General features: G+C 47.4%; 1 protein-coding gene across 3 annotated transcripts in view; it reads left to right on the forward strand.

Moving 5' to 3' along the window:
* Window positions 1-24,251, forward strand: part of ADCY5 (adenylate cyclase 5) — a 165,469-nt gene that overhangs the window by 75,802 nt on the left and 65,416 nt on the right. For all 3 annotated transcript variants that reach the window (XM_054551390.2, XM_024245370.3, XM_024245369.3), the window contains exon 2: window positions 20,603-20,752. In XM_054551390.2, the coding sequence (XP_054407365.2) occupies window positions 20,603-20,752 (150 nt within the window). The remainder of the gene's footprint in view (window positions 1-20,602; window positions 20,753-24,251) is intronic.

A 24,251-nucleotide genomic window follows, 5' to 3' on the forward strand; every position in this document is an offset into this window, starting at 1 on the left:
CTGCCTGGAAATGGCTGTGATTGGGACAACGAGTCATTACTTGATTTGTGTGCCCCTGTTCCTACTGGAACACTTATTGAATACCTGCTGCATGCTAGGTGCTGTGGAGGTACTGGCAGCTCCATGAGACTTGGCCCCAGCCTAGCTGGCTTTGGAGGAATGGTTTGCTGTGGATAATTCCTAGAGTGAATGAGAACCTTAACCAGGCAGGAGAGAACAGGTGGTTGAGTGTTGCATTGCCCACCTTTCGCAGTATCCCTGCCTTTTCCTCTGCTTGTCAGGGTTCAGCTTGTCTGGGTTCAAAGGTGGCTTTGTAGGCTCTACCTTCTGCTGTAGCTGTGGCCTTCTTTTAAAAAATTTTAAAAACCAGTTGACACACATTCAGACTTGCCAATGCTGATTTTTTAACGGAGTGGTCATTTGCTTAGGATAGCAGAGTACAAAGGACACACCCAGGGTTTCTTCTCACAGCAGCTTCCTTGGTGCAGACTTTGACTGACAGCTGACTTTCAGGAATGATCCTGTTGCCAGCCTCTTGCCCAGATGGGCTTACCTGCCCTTGTTGCTGGTGTGTGGCACAGGCACCCAGTGGTTTTGGGGGTGGGAGGCAGGCGTGTGTGTTCTTCTTGAGGTTCTCTTGCTCTGTCATCTTAGGCATGTGGCGGGGAATAGCATCTGTTGTCGTGGGATTAAATTCCACTCCAGTCTGCCTTTCTGAGGACTCGGGGCTTTTTCCCTCTGGGAAGGGGTGCTGCTTCCTCCAAATAGGAAGGAAAAGGGACACTCCCCTATCTCCTTGCCTGGGTGCCCTCAGGATGTGGGTGCCATGCGTGGGCTGATAGCCTGCCCAATCGGGCATTGTGATGTTTCCCTGGATCTTCCTGCATCCTGGGGAATGTCATTCTCTGCTTATGTGTTGGGGGTCAGAGCATTGTGGGCTGCTTCTGAGTCCTGGGAGAGAGGAGGGGGTCCCTGGGGCTGGGGGTTGATGGATGCCTGTCCTTTGGCAGCTGGGATTACGAGCATCAATGTTTAGGGCCCTCGAGCAGAGAACATGGGGCAAATGGAGGTGAGAGAAGTGTTGGGCCAGCATGGAGGCTCACCTTTCAGGAGACATCAAGGGCTCCTGGACAAGTCCAGCAGTAAGTGCAGTGTCAGCAAGTGCAGAGGAACACCAGCCGAATGAACAAGGGGCTAAGAAGCAAAGGTTCTGCATAATGGCCCAGCAGAAGGTGGGGCAGGGCCCCAAGCCCCCAAGCCCTCCTCTGTGCTCACTGCAGACCCCAGGGACTTCGCCTGCCCACCTTCTTCAAATCCCCTCACTCCCCTCTCCCCTGCCCCAAATCTGGCTTAGGAGCAGCCCAGGGCCCAGCTATCCCTGAGGGGAGGCCCTGGGGCACCTTTTGCTTTTCTACCCTTCACTGTGTAGATATGCAGGGGTGGGGGTGAGGGACAATCAGGCAGGAATCTGAGCTTCAGATCCCATGCTATCTACACCTGGCCTGGCCTTCGCTGCTGATGGGGAGTGCCCTGAGGCATTGCCCACAATGGGTGCAGAAGTGGCAGCCTCATCCCCAGCTCTTGCCCCATCCTCCAGGCCTGGCTGAGAGATACCGGCTGCCATGTGCAATGCCCCGAGGCTCAAGACCGGAACCCGGCTCGGGTCCGGCCACGTGCCACTTCCCCTGGGAGACAGTACTCTGGTAAAGCACCCAGGCCTGTACCTGGTGCTTCAAGACAGTTGACAAATTACCGATGTTCTTATCTTCTCCACTTTCCTCAGGGGACTGCGATCAATTGGTTGGAGCTCTCAGTTTCTTGCTTTTACTAAACCTAGATAGGCAGTGGAAGAATAATTGCTTTCCTGACATTTTATATTATCGCCTTATTTAGTCCATCACCTTAATCTTTACACAGTCCTTGAGAAGTAGATAGTATCATCCCTATTTTGTAGGAGAAGATTCTGAGGTTTACTAAGGTTAAGTTACTGAGTCACCACCACACATGGGAAAAAGGATGTGAACTGAGGTCTTTGATACCAGGTCCTAACCAGATCCCACGTTTTCCCCACAGCATGCTTCGCCTTCTTGAGATACCGCAGAGCTCACTCCTTCTTTCCTCTGGGCCGCTGTTTGTTACCGTGCAGAGTCCGGCCACTGTGCTTCCTTCCGTCTTGAGAATCAGCCCCTCTGTCTGCTTTGTCTCTGCTCTGGTTTCTGGGCTTGGTCCCAGGTCTTGTCAGGAGCACTGCTCAGATGCCTTCAACCATTCTTGGAGTGGCCTTAGTGTTTTCACACCTCCAGCCTCATCCTGCCTTCCCTTGGCTTTGTGTGCCCTGTGTGTTGTGATTTCTCCCTTCTGCCCTGGAGCATGTGGTGGGAAGGGAGGAGGAGGAAGTGGGGGAGGAAGGGAGAGGGCAAAGGGGAGGGAGGGATGGGATAGGGGCTTGCCATCTCGATACTCAGACCTAGAAACCTCTGCTGTTTGCAGGTGTATTAGGGTCAAGGCTAAGCTGCTGTAACAAAGAGACACCAAAATACAGTGGCTTTAAGAAGACGGGAATTTATTTCTCTTGTGTCAGTCTCAAAGTGATGGGGTCCAGGTTGGTAGGATGATTCAGTTCCATGGGGTTGCTCCACCACTTCTAAGGACATTATCCTCATTCATATGGTCAAGCTGGGTTTGGAGCCTATCTGTGTTCTAGCCCAGAAGAAAGCGTTTGATAATGGAATGGGAGGTGACATGGGAGCTGCATGTAGCACTTCCATTCATACCCCACTGGCATAGTCACGACCACACCTTGCTGCAAGAGGGGCTGAGAAATGCTGTCTGTGGCTGGGCAGCCATGTGCCCAGTGACTGTGTATTGCCTGGGAAGAACAGGGCAAGGAATTTAGTTGGACAACTTACAGTCTCTGCCACAGCCTTTTAAAAATTATTATTTTTAAATAAAAAGGTTAATCTTAATTATTCTAAAGGGAGCGGTGGTGTGATAATCTGTAGTCCATCACTTGGACTTCAAACTGAAAATATGTTTCCAGGGGCTAGGGAGTATACAGGGCAGGTGAGTCTGCAGATGAACATTTGCCACTCCTCCCACTGGCTGTTTTTATAGTCTTCCATCATAATGGTTGAGTTTCATGGCTCATCCTTTGGCATTAGGTCATGCCTCCATTGGCCCTGGGAGAGAAGACTTAACACTGTTACTCCTCATGTCCCAAGAATTAAGGCAGTCAGTGCTTCCTGTGGCCATGGTGCCAATTCTGGTCACCCTTCCTACCCCCTTGTTAGCAGCACAGCCAGGAGAGAGTGGAGACCCGGGCAGAACCTCCTGGTTTCTTTCTGGGAGGCTGAATCACATCACAGATAAGACTCCCCAGAGTCCTCAGGATGTCAGTGCTCTTGGGAAGCAGGTGAGAGCTGTTTGGTCACATTCTCCCATTTTACATAGAAAGAAACCTCATAGGACCCAGAGAGCAGAGGAGTTTGTTGAGCTAGCCCAGCCTGTGAGGAGAAGGGCTGCACTGCAGCAATCCAGGCCTCTTGCTGTTCACCAGGCCTTTCCAAGAGACTCGTTTGCACATTAGCTCATTTCTCCTATAGACTCAATCTCTTCTGGGGATTTCCTAGTGATATGCTCAAGGTCAGCCAGCAAATAAGGGACTCTCCAATACTTCAGGCCAGCTCTCCCACTTTCCAGACACTCACAGGGACACACAGACTTGTTTCATGTCTCATCTCCCTGATGGAAACCATCTCCAAATGCTTAGTGGCCATGGCAGTTAGTACCACACTCATCTTTCATTTAATTCTGATGTGGGCCTGGGCATTCCTGCAGGTAAGGATTGTCTTAGTTCATTTTCTGTTGCTGTAACTGAACACCACAGGCTGGGTAACTTATAAAGAATAGAGGTTTATTTAGCTCATGGTTCTGCAGACTGGGAAGTCCAAGAGCATGGTGACAGCACCTGGTGAGGGCCTTCTTGTTCATCATGATGTGGTGGGTGGCATCACATGGCGAAGCAGAGCATATGTGTGCATGTTAGCTCAGGTCTCTCCTCCTCTTCTTATAAAGCCACCAGTTTCATCATGGGGGCCCCACCCTGATGACTTTAATCCTTATTACTTTCCAGAGGCCCCACCTCCAATTGACCTATGAATTTGAGGATTAAGTTCCCAACACATTAAATTTCAGGGTACATTCAAAACCATAGCAGAGACCCTGTAGCCCATCTCCCACCTTGTGTTTGATGCTCACCATCAGAGGCAACTGGGAGTCTGGGACTGTCTTCTCTTGTGAGTTGGAATATTCAAGGCCTTAAAGGTACCCTGCAGCCTTCAATTTTCTTTTCATCCATGTATTCATTTAACAAGAATTTATTGTGGCCTGCTGTGTGTCAGCCTCTGTCCTGGATAATAGGGACACAACAGTGAGCAGAGGAGGCCTGGCTCCTATGTACCTTTTTTTTTTTTTTTTTTTTTTTTTTTTTTTGAGACACAGTCTTGCTCTGTCACCCACGCTGGAGTGCAATGGCACCATCTAAACTCACTGCAACCTCTGCCTCCTGGGTTCAAGCAGTCCTCCCACCTCAGACTCTCGAATAGCTGTAACTACAGGCATGTGCCATCATGTCCAGCTAATTTTTTTTTGAGATAGAGTCTCACTCTGTTGCCCAGCCTGGAGTGCAGTGGTGCGATCTTGGCTCACTGCAAGTTCCGCCTCCTGGGTTCAAGCGATTCTCCTGTCTCAGCCTCCCAAGTAGCTGGGATTACAGGTGTGCACCGCCATGCCCAGCTAATTTTTTGTATTTTGAGTAGAGACAGCGTTTCGCCATGTTGGCCAGGCTGGTCTCAAACTCCTGACCTCAAGTGACCCACCCGCCTCGGCCTCCCAAAGTGCTGGGATTACAGGCGTGAGCCACCATGCCTGGCCTCCCATCTACTTCTCAGCCCTCCAGATCTCTAATGGCATTGTTAGTCCCAGCCTGTGTTGGTTTACACCTGTACAGTGTTAGCACTGGTGTCTTATTGGCAGGTGTCATTAGCTCCATTATAGAGATGAGCGCATTCAGATTCCTGTAGGTTGCATGACTGGCTCCAAGTCACAAGACTGGCCCCTGGGGCTCCTGACTCCCAGCATAGCACTCCTCTCACTGAATCTTCCTGCCTGTCTCCCCCAGGCAATCTCTGGGGCCCCTGGATCCCTGCTGAGGTGCCCATGGTCCCCTCCATCCCCACAGAGCAGCCTGTGTAGTGCTGGGTAGGGCCCAGGCCTGTCCCACAGAAGACATGGCCCCATCTAGGTTCCACACTCAGTTGGAGGTAAGGTAAGCACTTGGTGGCAATTTCATTTCTCTTTAGTGTTTTTTTTTTCCTTCTGGATTCTGCTGACCTAAAATGAGCCCCAGAGGTGAGGAATGGAAAGAGGGAGGAGATGTGGGCATGAGTGGATCAGGCTAGGGGATGGGGGAAGGCACGAGGGAAGCTGCACTTCACCTGTGTAGGGTGGGAACCAGAACTCCGAGTTCAGGTGGGCTCCTTCTTCCCACCCCTGAATCTGACTCCAGCCTTTTGTCAGCCCCCTCCCTCCACCTACATGGCTGGCACCACCCTCAGCTGTCACCACTACTCACGGGAAACAATGAAGATTTGCCTGATATTCCGGGAGAGGAGGAGGAAGCTGAGGGTGGGAGAGCTTGGGGGAGTGGGGATAATTATTCTCCAAGATGAGATTTTTGGAAGAGAGCAACTTGATTGCACTTGGAGGATAAATAAACTTCTAGCCCACAAAACTTCTTGCCAGGCCACAAAGCAAACGTCTCCTTATCCCAGAGGTCAGAGAACTGCAGGAGAAGCAGTTTGTGGGTGGGCGAAGCATCATCAGCTTCCCTGGAAAACCTTTGCAAGGTACTCCCGCCATGCCAGCCTCTTCTTGTCCTCCCGCCCCAACTCATGTCCTTGGTTTGTATGGGAACGTGTTTGCCTTTCTCTGCTGCTTTGTATGTGTGATTCCCATGCCTGGTCCGGGGATGAGGTGGGGGCCGGTGCCTGGCATAGATTCTGAAGGACTCTGGCTTTCTCTGGGATTCCCCATGGATCTAGCACGGTTGGATAGGGGACTTTTTTACGACTTCCAGGTATGACAGGCCTTCTTAAAGCTGTAGCTTATATGCTGCAATGCTGAGCATTCCATTGCATTGCAGGAGAACGGAAGGCAGAAGATTTGAAATCAGGGATTTCTCTGAAAGTCTTTCTAAGTAGCATCTCCATTTAGAGGGGAATGCAAATTGTCCCTGCTTGAGCAGCCGGAGGCCCAGGCTTTGGCCACTCCATGGACTGTCCCAGGTGGCAAAGACTTTGGCCATCACCCACTGCCTCTCGCTTTTATGGATGAGGAAGCTGAAGTTCCCAGAGGAAAGGTGACTTGTCCAGAGCCACATGTTTGTTTGCAGATCCAGGCTGAGAACTCACACCTAAGTTCCCAGGCCTTTCTCCACACTGTGCTGCCTCTAGATGTTCATTCATTGCTCTTGAGGATGCCCTTCTCCCCATGGTTTTAAATTCGTATATTCTCCCCAAGTCCCAAGTTTCGTGGTGTGTAAGATAAGTGAATTTTCAGTCTGATACCCTTCTCTAGACTGTCCTAGATACCTCAGTCATCATACCTGAGCCCCTGTCATATACCTCCATATCCCTTGGGCCTCGCCTCCAGCCCCCCTTCCCTTTTCTGTCACCACATCTCATGTTTCTGAAAGCCACAGAGAGTGGCTGTGCTGGGTGTACCATCTGAAATCAGCCCTGAGCTTGGCAGATGAATCTGAGCCTTTGGGAATGACCCCCTCAGGGGAAGTAAGGAGGCAGATCACTCTGTGGGCCTAAGGTGGGCCACCAATTGCTCAGCAGTTTGATATTCTGCCAGTAACCTGGGATCTGTCCCTCATCCACTATGCTCCAGGTCCCTCCTGTCCTGCCTCCCCTTTGTACAACAGCAGTGCTGTCCAACAGAAATATATTGAGAGCTACATATATCCTTCCAGCTATTCCAGTGGGCCAAAAAGTAAAAACAAAGAAAACAAACTAACCCATGGGTGAAAGTAATTTAAATAATATATTTTATTTACCCAATATATCTGGAATATCATTTTATCATGTAATGAATAAAAAATAATTTCAGACTCCAGTGCGTTTTGTATTTACAACACCCCTCACTTCAGACCAGCCACACTGCAAATGTTCCTAGCCACGTGTGGCTAGTGGCTCCCCTGGTGGACAGCTCAGTTCTGCAGGGAAGTACGGTGCTGCCCTCATTTACCTCTTTGGCCCCTCCCCTCCCTCTGCCTCTGGATAAATCAAGTTTCCTAACCTCCATGCCATATTCATTCAAGCTGTGGCCCACTCGCTCTCCCTTCACTGCCAAACATCCAGAGTCACCTTCATTCACCGTCCCCTCATGACCTCATGACTTAACCCCTTACAGCTCAACTCCTCCTCTACCCAGTCTGCTCATCCATCTCTTTTCAGCCTCTTCCACAACACCTGATTCTGTTGACTTTCCTACTCTTGCATTTAGCTTTTGTGACACTTTATTACTCATAACCCACTCACCCCAAAGCCAGCTCCTCCCGGACTTCCCTAAGTGGATTAGGAACTGAAGCTCTCTTCTTCTCATAGATACATCACCCAGGCTCAAATACTCCTTGCAGATGCCTTGCTTGGGGGCCACTGTGCTTTCCCTTCATAGAGCTCCAGCCTCTCCCAGGCCCCTGGTGCTTCTCGTCTGTGCTATTTCCACAGCCCTCTTTTAGTCTCTCTACTTCTAGCATCTTCCTCTTCACTGCCTCCTTTCCAGCTGTCAATTTAATCTACCCAAAGTTCTGCTGTGATCACATTTCCCTTTTGAAAGCTGGCAGCATTAGAAGTTGTAATAACAGGGGAACATGCTTACGTTACAATATTAAGTGAAGGCCGGGCGCGGTGGCTCACGCCTGTAATCCCAGCATTTTGGGAGGCCAAGGCGAGTGGATCACCTGAGGTCAGGAGTTCAAGACCAGCCTGGCCAACATGGTGAAACCCCATCTCTACTAAATATACAAACCTCGTCTCTACTAAAAATACAAAAATTAGCCGGGCATGGTGGTGGGCGCCTGTAATCCCAGCTACTCGGGAGGCTGACACAGGAGAATTACTTGAACCCAGGAGGTGGAGTTTGCAGTGAGCCAAGATCTCGCCACTGCATTCCAGCCTGGGCAACAGAGCAAGACTCCGTCTCAAAAAAAAAAAAAAAAAAAAAGTGAAAAACACAGGATACCAAATTATGTAAACAGTAAGATCACAGTTTTATGAAAGCAAAAACAAAAAGCCATAAGTAGATTTTTAAAAAAAGGAAGTAAAAGAAATAAATGGAAACATTAATACTGGTTGTCTTTGGGTGATAATTGATTTTTTTTCCTTTTCTATGATTTTGAAGTGTTCCATAACGAATGTATATTTTATAATTTGGGCAATGAATATACTTTTTATTTTTGTAAATGCAGCCATCAAGAGTTTTTAATGCCTCCTAGATTATGTGCTGGCTCCTTACTCTCCCATAGAAAAAATTATTTCATGATCTGGCCATGAACCGCCTTGTCTCATCTCTGGCCAGTCCTCTCCTTGCTTCTGGTCAGCAGTGACTACCTGGTGTTCCCAGTGTAACCCTGGACTCTTCTTCCTCTGCCCCATCCATATTGATGCTGTTTGCATCACCTGTATGCCCCCTCTACTGGGATGCCTGCTGGCCAGGTCCTGCCCATCTGCAGACACGTCTCCAGGAAGGGTCCTAGTCCTCACTGCCCAGACATGATTCCTTTTTCTGTTTTGAATCTCTTTTCCCATTTGACTTATTCTGTCTGGTTTTACAGGCATTTTCATTCTCATTTTATCTCTTCTGTCAGAAGAGAAGATTCTTCAGCCAGCCGTGCTCACAGCGCAAGCGTGTACTTTTTTCTTTCTTTATATAAGTTTATCAGTATTTCTTTTTAGAGTAATATATACAATAGAAACATTGGAGAGTATTCATTGGTATAAAGAAAAAAAGTAAAAAAGCACTTATCATCCCACCACCTAGAGATATTCCATCATTGTTAACATTTTGAAATGTATACATGTGAAAAATTGGGATCATGAGGTGTATGCAATTTCATATTCTTTTTTCCCCCACTTGACATTGTATTTTGGAAAATTTCCCACAATGTTGAATGTTATTTAAATAAAACATTTTAAAGGCTTTGAGATATTCCAGGGTATTGAGCACCAAAGTTTTATTTTATTTCATCTTAATGCAGAGTCTCGCTCTGTCACCCAGGCTGGAGTTCAGTGGCGTAATCGTGGCTCACAGCAGCCTTCACTTCCTAGGCTCAAGTGATCTTCCCACCTCAGCCTCCCAAGTAGCTGGGACTACAGGTGCATGCCACCATGCCCGGCTAATTTTTTATTTCTTTGTAGAGATGGGGGTCTCCCTATGTTGCCCAAGTTGGTCTCAAATTCCTGGCCTCAAGTGATCCTCCTTCCTTGGCCTCCCAAAGTGATGGGATTACAGGCATGAGCCACTGCACCTGGTGACAGCACCATAATTTATTTAACTGTTCTCTAGTTTTTCAACATTTAGCTGTTCCTAATTGTTAAATTTTATAATCATCCTCGGACATAAAGCCCTGTTCAAGCTACTGAGGTTTCTGTGGCGTAGATTCCTGGGAGGGGACTAACTTATTGGGTCAAAGGGTATGAATATTTGGAAAGCTCTTCATACATATTGCCAAATTGGTTTCCAGAAAGGTTATGCCGATTTGCATTCCCACTGATAATGTAGGAGGGCACCTATTCCATTGCATTCTTGCCAACATTATTACTATGAAAAGAAAGCTTTGCTATTTTAATAGGCAAAATACTGCTTTTATTGTTATTTCTTTGCTTACTAGTGAGGGTTCACATCTTTTGATATCACACATTTGTAAGTCATTTGTATTTTTACTTTGAATAGCTTATTCATCCACATTACCCATTTTTTTTGTTGTTGTTCTTCAATTCCTTTTTTTTTTTTGTTTTTCAAGAAGGAATCTTGCTCTGTTGCCTGGGCTAGAGTGCAATGGTGTGATCTCGGCTCACTGCAACATTCATCTCCTGGGTTCAAGTGATTCTCCTGCCTCAGCCTCCCGAGTAGCTGGGATTACAGGTGCGCATCACCACGCCCAGCTAATTTTTTGTGTTTTTAGTAGAGACAGGGTTTCACCATGTTGGCCAGGCTGGTCTCGAACTCCTGATCTCATGATCCACCTACCTCAGCCTCCCAAAGTGCTGGGATTATAGGCATGAGCCACTGTGCCCAGCCTTTTTTTGTTGTTAAATTCTACCCATTTATTGTTAATTGGCAAAATACTTTGTATATTAAGGGTATTTCCTCTGGCATATTCTTTGCGAACCGAATGTTTATGAAATTAACTTGAGGATAGAGAATAGAGGTTGTGGAGCCTGCAGAGTTTATGTCCTCCCAACCACTTCCATGCCTTGTCTGACTTCCCCACCAGATCTGGAGTCCTAGAGGGCAACATGGCCAGCAGCATGGTTTCCCAGTGCTGGGCACTCAATCAGTGTTTGTCTTGTTCACATAAGCACTATTACATGAAAGCTGTTATTTCTCTCTGGTTGCGCAAAGCGTGGGGTCTTCCTAGGAATAAGTAATTAAAAATAACAAAAAATAAAATGTACAATGTGGCCACTTCTCTCTAAAGGCACAGCTGTGCAAGTTATAGAAGACATTCTCTCCCTTGTAATTGTTGCTATTTGCTTTACAAATTTAAGGGCATTAAAACCACAATAAGATACCATCCTCACTCCTGCTAGGATGACTGTCATGAAAAAGAAAACAAAATAAGTGTTGGCAGGGCATGTGGAGACATTGGAACCCCCATGTAATGTTGGCGGGGATGTAAGGTGGTGCAGGTGTTTGGAAAGCAGTTGGGCAGTTCCTCAATAACATAGAGTTGCCATGTGACCCAGCAATTCCGCTCCTAGATATATCCCCAAGAAAACAGAATATATCCATGTAAAAACTTGTACATGAATGTTCATCACAGCAACATTATTCATAATAGCCAAAAGGTGGACACAATTCAAATGTCTATACCTGATGGTGGATAAACAATATATGGTAGATCTGTGCTGTGGAATATTATTTAGCTGTAAAAGGAACAAAATACATACAGGTAGAGAGCATCCTGAATCTGAAAACTTGAAATCCAAAATGCTCTAAAATCTGAAACATTTTGAGCTCTGACATGACGTCACAGTGGAAAATTCCACACATAAGTACTTAACACAAACTTTGTTTCATGCACAAAATTATTTTAAAATGTATAAAATTACCTTCAGGCTACATATAGAAGGTGTTTATGAAACATAAATGAATTTCATGTTTAGACTTGTGTCCCATCTCCAAGATGTCTCATTATGTATATGCAAGTATTCCAGAATCTGAAAAAATCCAAAATATGAAACACTTCTGGTCCCTAGCATTTCGGATAAAGGATTCTCAGCCTATGTGTGCTACCACGTGGACGAACCTTGAAAATATGCTAAGTGAGAAAAGCCAGACACAGGAGGCCACCTATTGTTCACTTCCATTTATATGAAGTGTCCAGAATAGGCAAATCCACAGGGGTGGAAAGTAGGTTCATGGTTGCCAGGAGCCGGGGGAGGGTGGGGTGGGGAATAGGCAGTGACTAATGGGGATGGGGTTTCTTTTGGGGATGTTGAAAATGTCCTGGGGTTGGTAGTGATGGTTGCACAGCCTTGTGAATACACTAAACACTACTAAATTTTGCATTTTAAAAGAGTGCATTTTATGGTATGTGAATTGTATCTCCATAAAAAAATAATGAAGGGAAGCTACACTAGAGTAAGACTTGGCTTTGTGAGACAGATGGGCCTTTCTCACCCATAGCCATGAGTTCCCTGGAGAGCGTGCCCCTGGAGGACATTCATCGAATCTGGCAGTGGCTGGGAGTAGGTCCCTAATCAGCAGTACTTTATGTGACCAGGATCTATGAAGAAGGCCTGGGGCGCCTGGGACAAGGGTGAGAGAAAGTTGAGTGTCTCTTTATTAAATAGAATAAAACAAAACTAGATCTAAATTAGGTTGGGATAAATAACAGCTTAGTACAGTAGAGTAGGATGAGCTGTGAGCTCAGAAAGAGATGGCTGTGATCCCAGTTCTGCAGCTTCCTTGCCGTGTAATCCAAGGCAGGACCCCTGCCTTGGGCCTCAGTTTCCTCATTGGCAGAGGGGGATGATGCTGCCTAACTTGCTTATCTTACAGGGATTTGATGAGGGTGAAATGAACTACATGTGAGAAAGTGTTTTGCAGACTATATATTGCTGTACCCAGTCATTCCTAGATACTTGTCTTTCTTCACATTCTACTCTATTTTGTTTTTCCTTAAAATGTATTAAGCAGATGCTAATTGTTGATTTGTCAATATTTCATGCTCTAATTTTAGTAACATTAAAGTTGTATTAAATAAACATTACACTTTAGAATCGTATTGTAGATTGGTTTTTTTCAGACACAGTGAGTAGCTGGGGTAGGCATGAGACAGGGAATGTGGTCTATGATAAGACTTAGAGGGCGTTAATGCCGGCACGGGAGTTTGGGCTTTATCTTACTGGTAATGGAGAGTCCTGGCAGGTTTTTGGGTAGGGAGATGTCATGATGTTAAGGGTATCATTTGAGGATCTCTGACATAGAGAATGGTGTTCACAGAGGCTGGAGGCCCCTCAGGAGGCATCCTAAGCTCTTGAGGGGGAGTTCCAGAGCAAGGGAGAGTGACAATCTAAGAGCAGCTAGATCTTAGCTGGTAAGGAGAGGAGAAGGGGGATGTTGTCTGAGCAGGACCCTAGTGAGCAGAGAGATGGGCTTGATGATGTTTGTCCAGAGCCAGTGGTATAGAACTGGCCACCTCCTTGAAAGAGGACCTTGTCACAAAAGCCCCCAAGCAGAGATAATACAGCTTTGATTACCAAAAACACGTAACAGGAATCTTGATTCTTTGTGAAAGGAAAAATTTTAGAGGTGTCACTCATTATGATTAGAAAAACAGTTAAAAATATATAATAGTTAAAAAAAATCATTAAGCACCTAATTGAGCATGGTGCAGTGTACAAGGAACCATGCCGATATGCCTTCTAAGAGTATATAATTTAAGATTATTCTTCCTTGAATTATTTTATATTATATCTTAATGGGGTTCCACCAAGGTTCCCTGAGCTTCGCACCACCACTGTGTAAGACAAATGAAATCCAGTGTAGGAGGAAGGAAGTCTTGCCAGGACGTCAGCTTCTTTTATTTGGGACTCATTTCGTTGTTAGTTTTATGTGTTTGTAAACCGACAAAGGACTAGAACAGGAAGGAGTTGTGCCTGTCTTTAGGGCTGGGGCCAGGGGACACCTTGCAGGAGAGAGCCTCTCCTCCTTTTCTACTGCCCAGAGCAGGGGGAGCTGATTCTCTGCCCGCAGGGTCCCTGAGGTGGTCCAGCCTCTTGTGGTCTTTGGGTGGATTTGGAAAATCAGATCTCACCTCTTTGGCTTGCACTTCATCGGGGTGATTGCAGACGCTGATGCACATGGAAAACGCTGCAGTCTGTCTACTCTGTCCTCGCAAGTGGAGGAAGATCTGGAAGAGGGAGTAGGGAAGAGTGGGCAGGAGCTTGGGGAGAGGGTTGTCACGACTGGGGGAGGGCAGATGTGGTTTGAAAAGGACCCCTGGTAGGGTTGCCCAGTAAAATATGGGTCACTCAATTATATTTGAATTTCAGACAAACAATGAAAATATATATATATATATATTTTTTTTAGTATAAGTAGGTCCCAAATATTGCCTGGAACCTACTTATACTAAAAGATGTATGTGTTGTTTGTCTGTAATTCAAATTTAACTGAACATCCTGCTCCCTCCCCCATCACTAAATCTGGCTCCCCAGGAAGTTCTGATTCCCACCACAGCCACCACCATTTACCTGTGAACCATATTGCAAGGGGCAAGCTGACTTATCGGGAACAGGAACTGCATAAAGAGCAAACTGAGCAGGAGTCTTCCCCAACCCTAGTCTCCAACTCATTTCCTTCTACTGCAAAACCATGCATTTCTCATTCCCCTTTGCCTTGCACCTTTCCCAGGATTATCCAGTAGCAAGCCTATTGCAGTGGGCCCATGGAGCCCCCTGAAAACTCAGAGAGGAGAGGCAGAAGCGATCACAGTGCCTGAGGCCAGTGGCTGGGGTTTCTTTGAGTCTTCCCAAGGAGACACTGCACAAACCGAGCACTGTAACTTCCCACTCTTGGCTCAAATCAAACCTGCAGCCTGCGGGCAGCCAGAGATTGGGTTTCAGAAGTGCTGGGGTTTTAGAAGTATTAAATATTCATAGGCATCTCCCCTTGGTTTTGACTCTGAGAATAGAATTCCAAACATTCCCCCTCTAGTGGGGTCTCTCCTGGTGTGGTCCTGGGACCCCTTGGACCTTGTCCACTCGGACCCCATCCATCTGCAGGGCTTGTTTTAAACTTTTTGTTGTTGTTGTTTTGGAGTCAGAGTCTTGCTTTGTTGCCCAGGCTAGAGTGCAGTGGTATGGTCATAGCTCACTGCAGCCTCTACCTCCTGGGCTCAAGTGATCCTCCTGCCTCAGCCTCCCAAGTAGCTGGGACTACCTGGTGAATATTTGTTTTATTTTTATTTTTTGTAGATATGGGATATCACTATATTGTCCGGGCTGGTCTTGAATTCCCGGACTCAAGTGATATTCCCACCTCGGCCTCCCAAAGTGCTGGGATTCTAGGTGTAAGCCACCGCATCCGGCTGCTTGTTTTAAAGCAGGTGCTGAGGCTACTCCAGGGCTGCAGTCTGCTGTATTGTTGGGTCTCCTTTTCACTCCACTTGGTGTAACGTGGGTATATGTCACGTGCTCCGCCATACCACCAACTCCCTTCACACACACACACACACACACACACACACACACGTGTTCCATGTGGTTAGATGTGTCCCGTGAGGCCAGCACAGGGAAAACCAATAAACCCTTAATTAGGCCCTGTTTACCTGCTGTTGTGAAGCCTCAGCAGTGACTGATATCTGTTATTATTTACTAATTAGGTCCTTTACACAAGGACAGGGTTTATACTTACTTTTACTTTGCCTGTCTTTATGGGGGTGTAAAAAGGGGCTCATTATTTGATCACTGAGTGGAGAAGAGAGCCTGGCAGCATTTGGACATCCTTCCTTGTCGCCAAGGTGTAGGATCATTTTTAAACTTCAGACTCCCTCTGTGTGTAAACAGAATTCCATCAGATTTTACTGATACCTCCTCACTATTCATAACCGGAGCATCTGCACAGGGACCTTAGCACCCTTTAAGACCTGGTGCCCAGATTCCTGCTTTTTTGGCAGATGGTGTGAGTGTATGTGTGTGAGGCAGCTATTAATCTCTTTTTCACTTTCAGGTCCAACTTGCTGAAATCCCCCTTTCCAATAGCCTTGCTCAAGACCCCACCCTCAAACCACAGCACTCTCTTTCTGCCTGCCTGGTTTTGTGTTTAGTGAAAGAGAGATGAACGCCAAGGCACACTAAGCTTAGCAAAGCCTTTTGGACGGCTATTGGGTTACCACGCATCTTTTTACCTGGATTTGCACTGTCTGTTGCCATTGGCCTTCTGGCTATAGGAAGAGTCAGATTACAGCAGGAGAGACCCGGAGGATTAGTACAGAGATGCTGCAGCAGACACTTGATAATTACTTTGGGGATCATGCCTCAAAATAGACTCTGGCCTCTCTTTCTGGCCTCAGAAAGAGGGAACGCCACTCTTTCTCTGTCCAGCCATCTGCTTACATTTTTTCTCTTAGTCTCCTGGATATGACTCCTGCCCTTTTTTTTTAGTTAAGGTATAATTTACATACAGTAAAATTCAGTTTTTTATTGCATTGTTCTGCAGGTGTAACAAATGCATACAGATGTGTAATTGCTAACACAATCAAGATACAGGACAGTCCCATCACCCCAAAAGATTTCCCTGTGCTGCCCCTTTGTTGTCAGCCCTACCCACTGCTCCCTGGCAACCACTGATCTATGTGCAGTGCCCACAGTTTTGCCCACATCTAAATGGAATCATGGTCTGTAGGCTTTTGAGTCTGGCTTCCTTCATTTTAGCATAATATATTTGAGATGCATCCATGTTGTACGTATCAGTGATTTGTTTCTTTTTATAGCTGAGTATTTATGCAGAGATTTTTGTGTGAACATAACTTTTCATTTCATTTGAAAAAAAATACCTAAGAGTGAGGTTGCTGGGTCATAGGGCAAGTGCATATTTAACTTGATGAGAAATTGCTGAACTGTTTTCCAAAGTAGCTGGACCATTTCTCATTTCGACCAGGAAAGTATGAGTTCAGTTGTTCTGCATTCTCACCAGTACGTGTTATTTCATTCTTTCTTCTTTTCTTTCCATTTTTAATCTAATTTAACTTCAGCCATTCTAATAGTATGTGGTAGTACTCGTTGTTTTAAAAATTTCTATGATAGGTTCTGCAGTTAGGCCTCTGAACCATTTTGAGTTAATTTTGTATATTTTGTGAGGTTTGTTTTTATCATATGAATATTTAATTGTTCTAGCACCATTTTTTTTTTACTCACTGCCATACAAGTGAAGATCTAGCACAATTTTTTAAAAGACTCCTTTCATGTAATTGCCTTTATACATTTGTCAAAACTAAAGGTGTGAAATATGATTTGCAAATATTTTCCCCATTCCGTGGGTTGTATTTTCACATTCTTGATGGTGCCCTTTGAAGCACAAAAAGTTTTAAAATTTTGATGAAGTTCAATTTATTTTTTTCTTTAATTATTTGTATGTTTGGTGTGATATATAAGAAATCATTGCCTAATCCAAGGTTATAAAGATTTATCCTTATGTTTTCTTCTAAGGGTTTTATATCTATAGTTCTCATATTTGGGTCTCTGATTCACTTCGAGTGAATTTTTGTGTATAGTATGAGGTAAGGAGTCCAGCTTCATTCTTTTGCATGTAGATATCCAGTTTTCCCAGATTACTTGAAAAGTAATGCTCTTCTCCTACTGAATTGTCTTGGTACCCTTGTCAAAAATATAAAGGCTTATTTCTAGACTCTTAAATTCTATTCCATATATCTATATTTCTACCCTTATGCTAGTACCACATTGTCTTAATTACTGTAGCTTTATAGTAAGTCTTGAAATTGAGTAGTATGAGTCTGCTAACTTGATTGGCAATCTTTTTCAAAACTATTTTGGCTATTTTTATTGCTTTGATTGTGATTGTGTTGCATCTGTGTATCAATTTGGGGAAAATTGACATCGGAACATGGTATTTTTCTGTACATGGTATATCTCTCCATTTATTAAAGTCTTTTAAAATTTCTTTCATCAGTGTTTCATAGCTTTCAGTGAACAGGTCTTAGATAAAGACCAATTTTAGACTTTTTATTAGTTTTTTTTTTTTTTTTTTAGATTTCTACTTAAGTATTTCATGGTTTCTGTTGCTATTTAAATGGTGCACTCAGCCCTCTGTATTCACAGGGCATTGGTTCTGGGACCCCCTGGGGATATCAGAATCCTCAGATGCTTATATAAGTCCCGTATATAAAATGTCATAGTACAGTTGGCCCTCTGTATTTGTGGGTTCTGCATCCACAGATTCAACCAGCCATGGATGGAAAATATGTACAGTTGCCAAATCGGAGGGTTTTGATCCAAGGTTGGTTGAACCTACAGATGCAAAACCTGTGGATACAGAGAGCCAACTATACCTTTAAAAATTTTACTTCCAATAGGTATTTACTCATATATAAAAGTAGGTTGCTTTTTGTATATTGATCTTGTATCCTATGACTTTTCTAAACTTGCATATTAATTCTGGTAGTTTTTTGAATTTTTTGAGTTTCTTCTGCATAGACAATCATGTCATCTGCAAATAGAGACAGTTTTATTTCTTCCTTTCCAATCTGTGTGTCTTTTGTTTCTTTCTCTTGTCTGATTGCATAGGCTAGGACCTCCAGTGTGATGTTGAATAGGAGTGATGAGAGGGAACAACCTGGCTTTGTTGCTGGTCTTAGGGGAAAGCATTCAGTCTTTTACCATTAAGGCTGATATAATTTAGCTGTAGGTTTCTGTATATGCTATTGATCAGATTAAGGGACTTCCCTTCTATTCCTAAGTTGGTAAGTTTAAAAATTATTAATGTATGTTGCATTTTGCCAAATGATGTTTTAGAAACTGTTGAAATGATCATACGGTTTTTAAATTTTAGTCTATTAATATGGAAAATTACGTTGGTTGCTTTTTGAAGTTGAACCAGCCTTCATTCCTGGGATTAAGCCCATTTGGTCATGTTGTATAGTATTTTCATGATGCACTAGCCTGTCTGAGGCTAGCTCCTCATCTTCTTCTTCCCAGTTTCTCCTGTCTCACTCCTGTTTTTATCACCAAGAACCCTCCTCTCTTTTCACACAGATCTCCTCTAACTAGATCATCCTTCAGAATTCCCTGTGGCCTACCCCTCAGCCTTCACTTCCTCATCTCTTCCTCCTTATCCTCTCCCAGTGGTTCCCAGTGACTTCCCAGAGGCCTGTTTTTGGGGTCTCACTTCATAATCACAGCATTGGTTACTACTTCAGGCCATGGTCTATTTTTTCCTGGACTTTCTTCTCCCTGGTCTTAGGGGCTCTTCCTTCTGAGTCAGCTCTGCCCTGAATGGCTCCCAGCCACGTGCAGGTCTTTGTTCCCTCATGCTTTGGGCTTCTGTGGCAGCATCTGGACCCATCTCCCATTCCTGCACTCTTGCCTCTGATGAATCATCCAGAAACCATTCTTTGGTTCAGCCGTCCTTTTGGGGGACACAAACATTCCATCTATAACACTCTTCAAGTAGATTGTAAGTTTCTGAAGAGCAGGGGTCTTCTTTCCTTATGATAAATAGGTTGGCTTTTCCTATGCCATGTGTTTACATAAAATGACAGCAATGGGATTCTAGCGTAGACGGGGTTGGGGTGGAAGGATATGGGAGTTATGAGTCAGCAACAGTAGTCGTCTGAGGCAGTGGAGCTGGAAATCCAAACTTGCCCCTTCCTGGAAGGCACATCCAGGAGACACATGCGGAGCTCAGGGCATTCTTCAGCCAGGAGGGAGTAAGAGCCTGAAATGGGAAAGAGAAAGTCTTTTCATTGACCAGGGCACACACACCATGGGATGTCTCCAGGGAAAGATGGTACCACATTCAGCAAAGAGCAAGGGCAGGACCATCTCAAAGCTGTGGTGGGCAAAGCCTTCTGGTAGAAAGCAGACCTGAGTCGAGAGCCAAGAGGCCCCTAGAGAAGAGCGTAGGAGTCATCTGCCAGGGCCACTGCCAGGCAGCCGACATCCCACAGCAAGACTCTTTGGGATCCAAATGGCCAAGTGCCTTCCTTACCCCAGGACTTGGGACTAACACAGGCCTCCTGAGGGCTGAGGGAGCCACAGCAGAAGGTGCAGTGGCTGACCCGGGCTCCTCTTCTGGAGCTGGGACTAAGGAAGTTTTTGGTGGGAGTAACTGAGGTGCAGCTCAAAGCCCCCACAGCCTAGGAGCCGGAGCATCATTGTGTGGCTCTGTTCCATGTGGCCCCAAGTCAAGGACAACAGGACCCATGTACTCAGATATCCAGGAGCTCTACCTTCCAAGAGAAATTTTGCCTACACATCCCTCACTGGGATCTGAATGTACCGTATAACCTTGCTTTCCATGTCGTGTTGTATTGTGTTTCGTTTTCCCTTAGCTTTTCAGTAAGTATTCCCTTCAAAAGAATTCCAGCTTTGACTCTGCTGACCTGGAGGGTCGGTGGTATTTTTCCACACACACATCTCAGTTGTTGGGGAGCGGGGGAGATGGCAGGCACTGGCCGGCTGGTGCGGTGGTTGTCAGAGAGCTGGCAACAGAAAGACCAGAAGCCTAGGGAGGAAGGAGTGGAGACCCACTGTGGTCATGGACCCCGACTGGCCAGCCTTGCCCTTTCGTTCCCTAGAGCGTTTAGCACAGTGCTGGGGACCTGAGGGGATTCGAGAAGCCTTGATTCATCGGAGCTGATCTCTGGGGGAGGGTGGCCCTTTGTCCTGTGCTGGACTCTATCACACTTTCAAAAGTGAAATCCCAGCACCCTTGTGGCACCTTCCTTGCGGTGGCGCTCCTGCCCCCAGCACACACACAGCTGTGTCACAGTACATGTAGCCTTTTAATTTCTGATACTATAGGTATGTTTAGTATGATCATTAGGTGATTCAGTGTCTTTAGAGGACATACCCCATGACAAGCCAGCCAAACTTCTGGCTTTGAGGACATCAGAGAGCCTGATCGATTATGCTCAGCTGCTCACAGTGGTTGGCCGCGTGTGGGGTGCCCTCAGCATTTGTTTGCTAGCGCCAGGTGTGAGTTTGCTGAGACAGGGGCTGAGGGCTCCATGCTTTGGGACCAGGAAGGTCAGGATCTGAGCTCGGTTTGCTCCTCTCTCCCTCTGCAGCTTGTCTCCAATGTTCTCATTTTCTCCTGCACCAACATCGTGGGTGTCTGCACCCACTATCCGGCTGAGGTCTCCCAGAGACAGGCTTTCCAGGAGACCCGAGAGTGCATCCAGGCGCGGCTCCACTCGCAGAGGGAGAACCAGCAGCAGGTGAGTGAGGCCCCTGCCCTTGCGCAGTGGGAAGGAGTTGAGACCTGAGATGTACCTCAGCTGAGCGCCTGGCCTGGGGCAGGCGGTGCTCATTACGGCTGCAAGCCCCACTCCCCGGGAGGGGCCCAACCCATGGGGAATGTTTCCCTTGGAGAGAGTCCAGCATTCCAGGCCCTGTGGGAAGGGAGCTGTACCCTGCCCGTGCCCAAGGCCAGGTGCCATAGCCATGTGGTGTCCCTGTGGTTTGCAAACAAGCCCAGCAGCAAGAGGGTCCCTCTCTCCCTCCCTACACGGCTCCCACTCCCTCCCCACACTGCTCACCACTCCCTCCCCGCACTGCACCCCCCTTGAGTTGGAGTAAGGAGAGAAGCCAGCATTCCTAACTGGGATTAAGGGGCTCTGCAGGGGAGGGATGAGGGAGAAGAAGAGGAGACAGGAGCTGTCATCCCCTGAAACACCCCACACCTGGCTATTCCTCTCTCTGAGTTCTGGGGTTTGGTGGTTCAGAGAAAGAAGAAAGTCCCATCTCTTCCTAGACCTGCCTGGGTCAGGGAAGGCAGGCCATTCCCAGGGCCACAGATTCCTGGTGCAAAGAGGGACCTGCCCTATATGCATCACTCTTGGGTGGGGTGGGAGCAGGGCTGAGGGCCACATCAGGGGTCCAGCACTTCCCTCTTTGGGGGTGGAGTCCTGTTTGGATTCCACGTCTGGATCCCCACTGTCTCCTCTCCTGTGTGTGAATCAGGTAGGGGTCTGGTGACTCTAAGTCATGGCTCCCACACAGGAGGCCTGGGGGGCTATGTGGCCTAGGGGAGAGAGTGGGCGGGTCTGCAGGGCGATGGGGCTCCCACTGGCTCCTATGAGATAAGAGATAAGAGATAAGGTTGCTCCAAACCGGAGGCCTTCCTTCCCCTCCTAGATTACCATCTCCCCAGACCCTCAGCAAGCATCAGTGGAGCTCACCTGAGTGCCGCATGCTGCGTCAGCCCCCATGGCTGATACAAACATGGACGGTCTGCCTTTGAGTGTGGGGGACACGGAGAAATGGCCAAGATGGCAGTGGTCACTCATGGCTCCAGGCTGGCATGGAGCACATGCTGTGGCCACCCTGAGTGCAGAATGTTTTACTACTGCAGGGGGCGTCCTTGATGCCATCCGGTTGCATGCTAAGTGAGTCACAGTGACATGGCTGGTGACATCCAGACAGCCAAACGAGGGGGCAAAGCTCTGTAGTACCTCTCTAGGGCCCCCAGTCCCCACCTGTCCCCACTTCCCTTCCAGCGCTGCCTCAGTGGTCGCCATGTCTTGTCAGGTCTCCACTTACGCTGACCAGTCCCTGGCCTGGCTCTCCCCCTTCACTCTGGCCCTGTCTGAGCTTCTGGTCCAGCATCTTGAAGGAAGCCCTTGCTGGCAGTGTCCCTGGGGTCCTCCCACTGCCCTTTATTGACACATATACCCCACCTCTGGCACACTGCACGACACTCACCCCTAGGCCTCAGCATTCCTGAAAAGCTCCTCATCATCCCCATTCCAGGCCTCAGCGTCTCTCACCCGACATCAGGATACCTCCTCCTTCTTCCATTTTTGGGGCTGTACCTCTCACTTCTCCAGGAGAGTTACCATTTTACAGCTTGCCACAGTTTCCTTGCTGTGGCCTGGGCCAGTCTGGACATTCCACCAAATCCACAGGAATTTAGGGGAGAAAATATTTTTGCCATTCCATATTTGGAGCCAATGTGCTGAGGAGGGGAAGCTTTCTGCGGACAGGTGCTTCTTAGCTGGCCATAGCCAGCAAGGCGTGCAGAAAGAGCTGCTGGGGCTCCCTGGGGGAAGCTTCTAGCTGCCCTGTGATGAGTGGGCTCAGAATTGTTCCCCAGCGGCCCCCTGCCCACCCTTCCTGGCCCACGGCCCCAGAGGTGGTTGTAAGTGTAGGAGGGCCTCTCATGAAGCCAAACGGTTTGTAGCACAGTCTCTCCCAGTCATCCCACACTGTCTTTTAATTCCTATTTCTGTCACCAGTAACTATTTACTGAGAGTTGGCCTTTGGTGGTCGTGTTTCCTGCTGCTTGGGGAGACCAGACCGACCCACAGAGAACACCGCCCTTCACTAATGTATCAGCTTCTTGAGCATAAGGCTCTGGGCTGTGGCACTGGACAAGACGCAGCTCCGGTCCCCAAGGTGGCCTCTCCTCACACACAGTTAACAGGCCACTGATGTGGGGTTTCAGTGAGTGGGGATGGGGATGCCGGCAGCCAGAATTGGACCTCCTCCTGGGAAAAGGGAGACCCTGAAGGAGGGTGAGGAGCAGCGGAGGAGGAGGGTGATGCCAGCTGAGGAGCTTGTGAGCAACTGTAAGAAATACCCCAGGAAGCGTGGGGGCCTCTGTGTTCTGCTCTATCTGGAGTGGAGTGTGGATTTCATTTCAGTGCTGCTGGGACAGCAGGTGGAAGGGCAGGGAGGAGTCAGGTCATGGAAACCTCCAGGCCAGGCTGTGGGCATGGGCTGATCTTAGCCGCGTCAGGAGGCTTAGAAGGCGACATGGTCTGGCGTATTTTAGGAAAAGCAGTTGCTTGCTTCAGTGGGGAGGATGGACCAGAGGCAGCAAGCTTGGACACAAGGAAAGTGATCTGGAGGCTGCCCTGGTCATCCAGTCTGGCCCTGAAGGTGGCCTGGGCAGCAACAGGCTGAGGTTTGGGTGGAGAGGGTGCTTCAGCAAGGAGAGGAGCAGCAGCCAGTCTGGGGGTGGCAGGAGCAGGCCAGGCAAGCATGAGGCGTAGCAAGGGGGTGGGGGGGACATGGGCTTTGATTTGCAGTGTAAAATAAGGAAGAGTGAGTTCAGTGGGTCTGGAAGAACCTATATGTGATGTGGCTGGTGAAACTAGAAAACCTGTGGAGGTGTTGAGCACAGGTAGTGTTTCAGAGAGATCAGGGCTGTGCAGGCGTCAGGGAGGGCAGAGGGAGGCTGTCTGTCCAGGGTGTCACAACCAGCATCCAAGAGCCAGGTGAGAACTGCATGTGGGCAGTGGAGGAAGGCACAGAACAGAAAGGACAAGTGCGAGAGCTGTTTCCAGATGAGTAGGACTTCATCAGTGCTGGACAGGGCCTGCAGCTGAGGGGAAAGGAATGCGTGTCAGAGGGAAAGATCTGAAAAGCAAAAGCCACTTACATGGGCAGGATCTTGACACTGGTGCAGCAGAATGGGCCTGTCCCAGGCAAAGGCAGGGAAATTGAAAGAAAAGTGATTGGGGAATGACAATGTGCGAAAGCGAGTGTGGTTTGGGTGTGATGTCAGGGTGACGGTGGCAAGACATCCAGGTGGGCAGCTGGAGGCTGGCAAGCCATGGATGGCAGGTAGGGATGTGGGAAGTGGCTGATATAGCCACCTCTATAGTGGGAACCTTGGCCATGGACTTACTCCCAGAGTGCAGGCGTGAATGGGGCGAGGACAGAGGTGGGACATGCCATGTTTGGGGCCAGGTGGAGGGAGAGGAAGCAGAG

The sequence above is a fragment of the Pongo abelii genome, chromosome 2 (genome assembly GCF_028885655.2).
Source record: "Pongo abelii isolate AG06213 chromosome 2, NHGRI_mPonAbe1-v2.0_pri, whole genome shotgun sequence".
Taxonomy (NCBI): Eukaryota; Metazoa; Chordata; class Mammalia; order Primates; family Hominidae; genus Pongo; species Pongo abelii.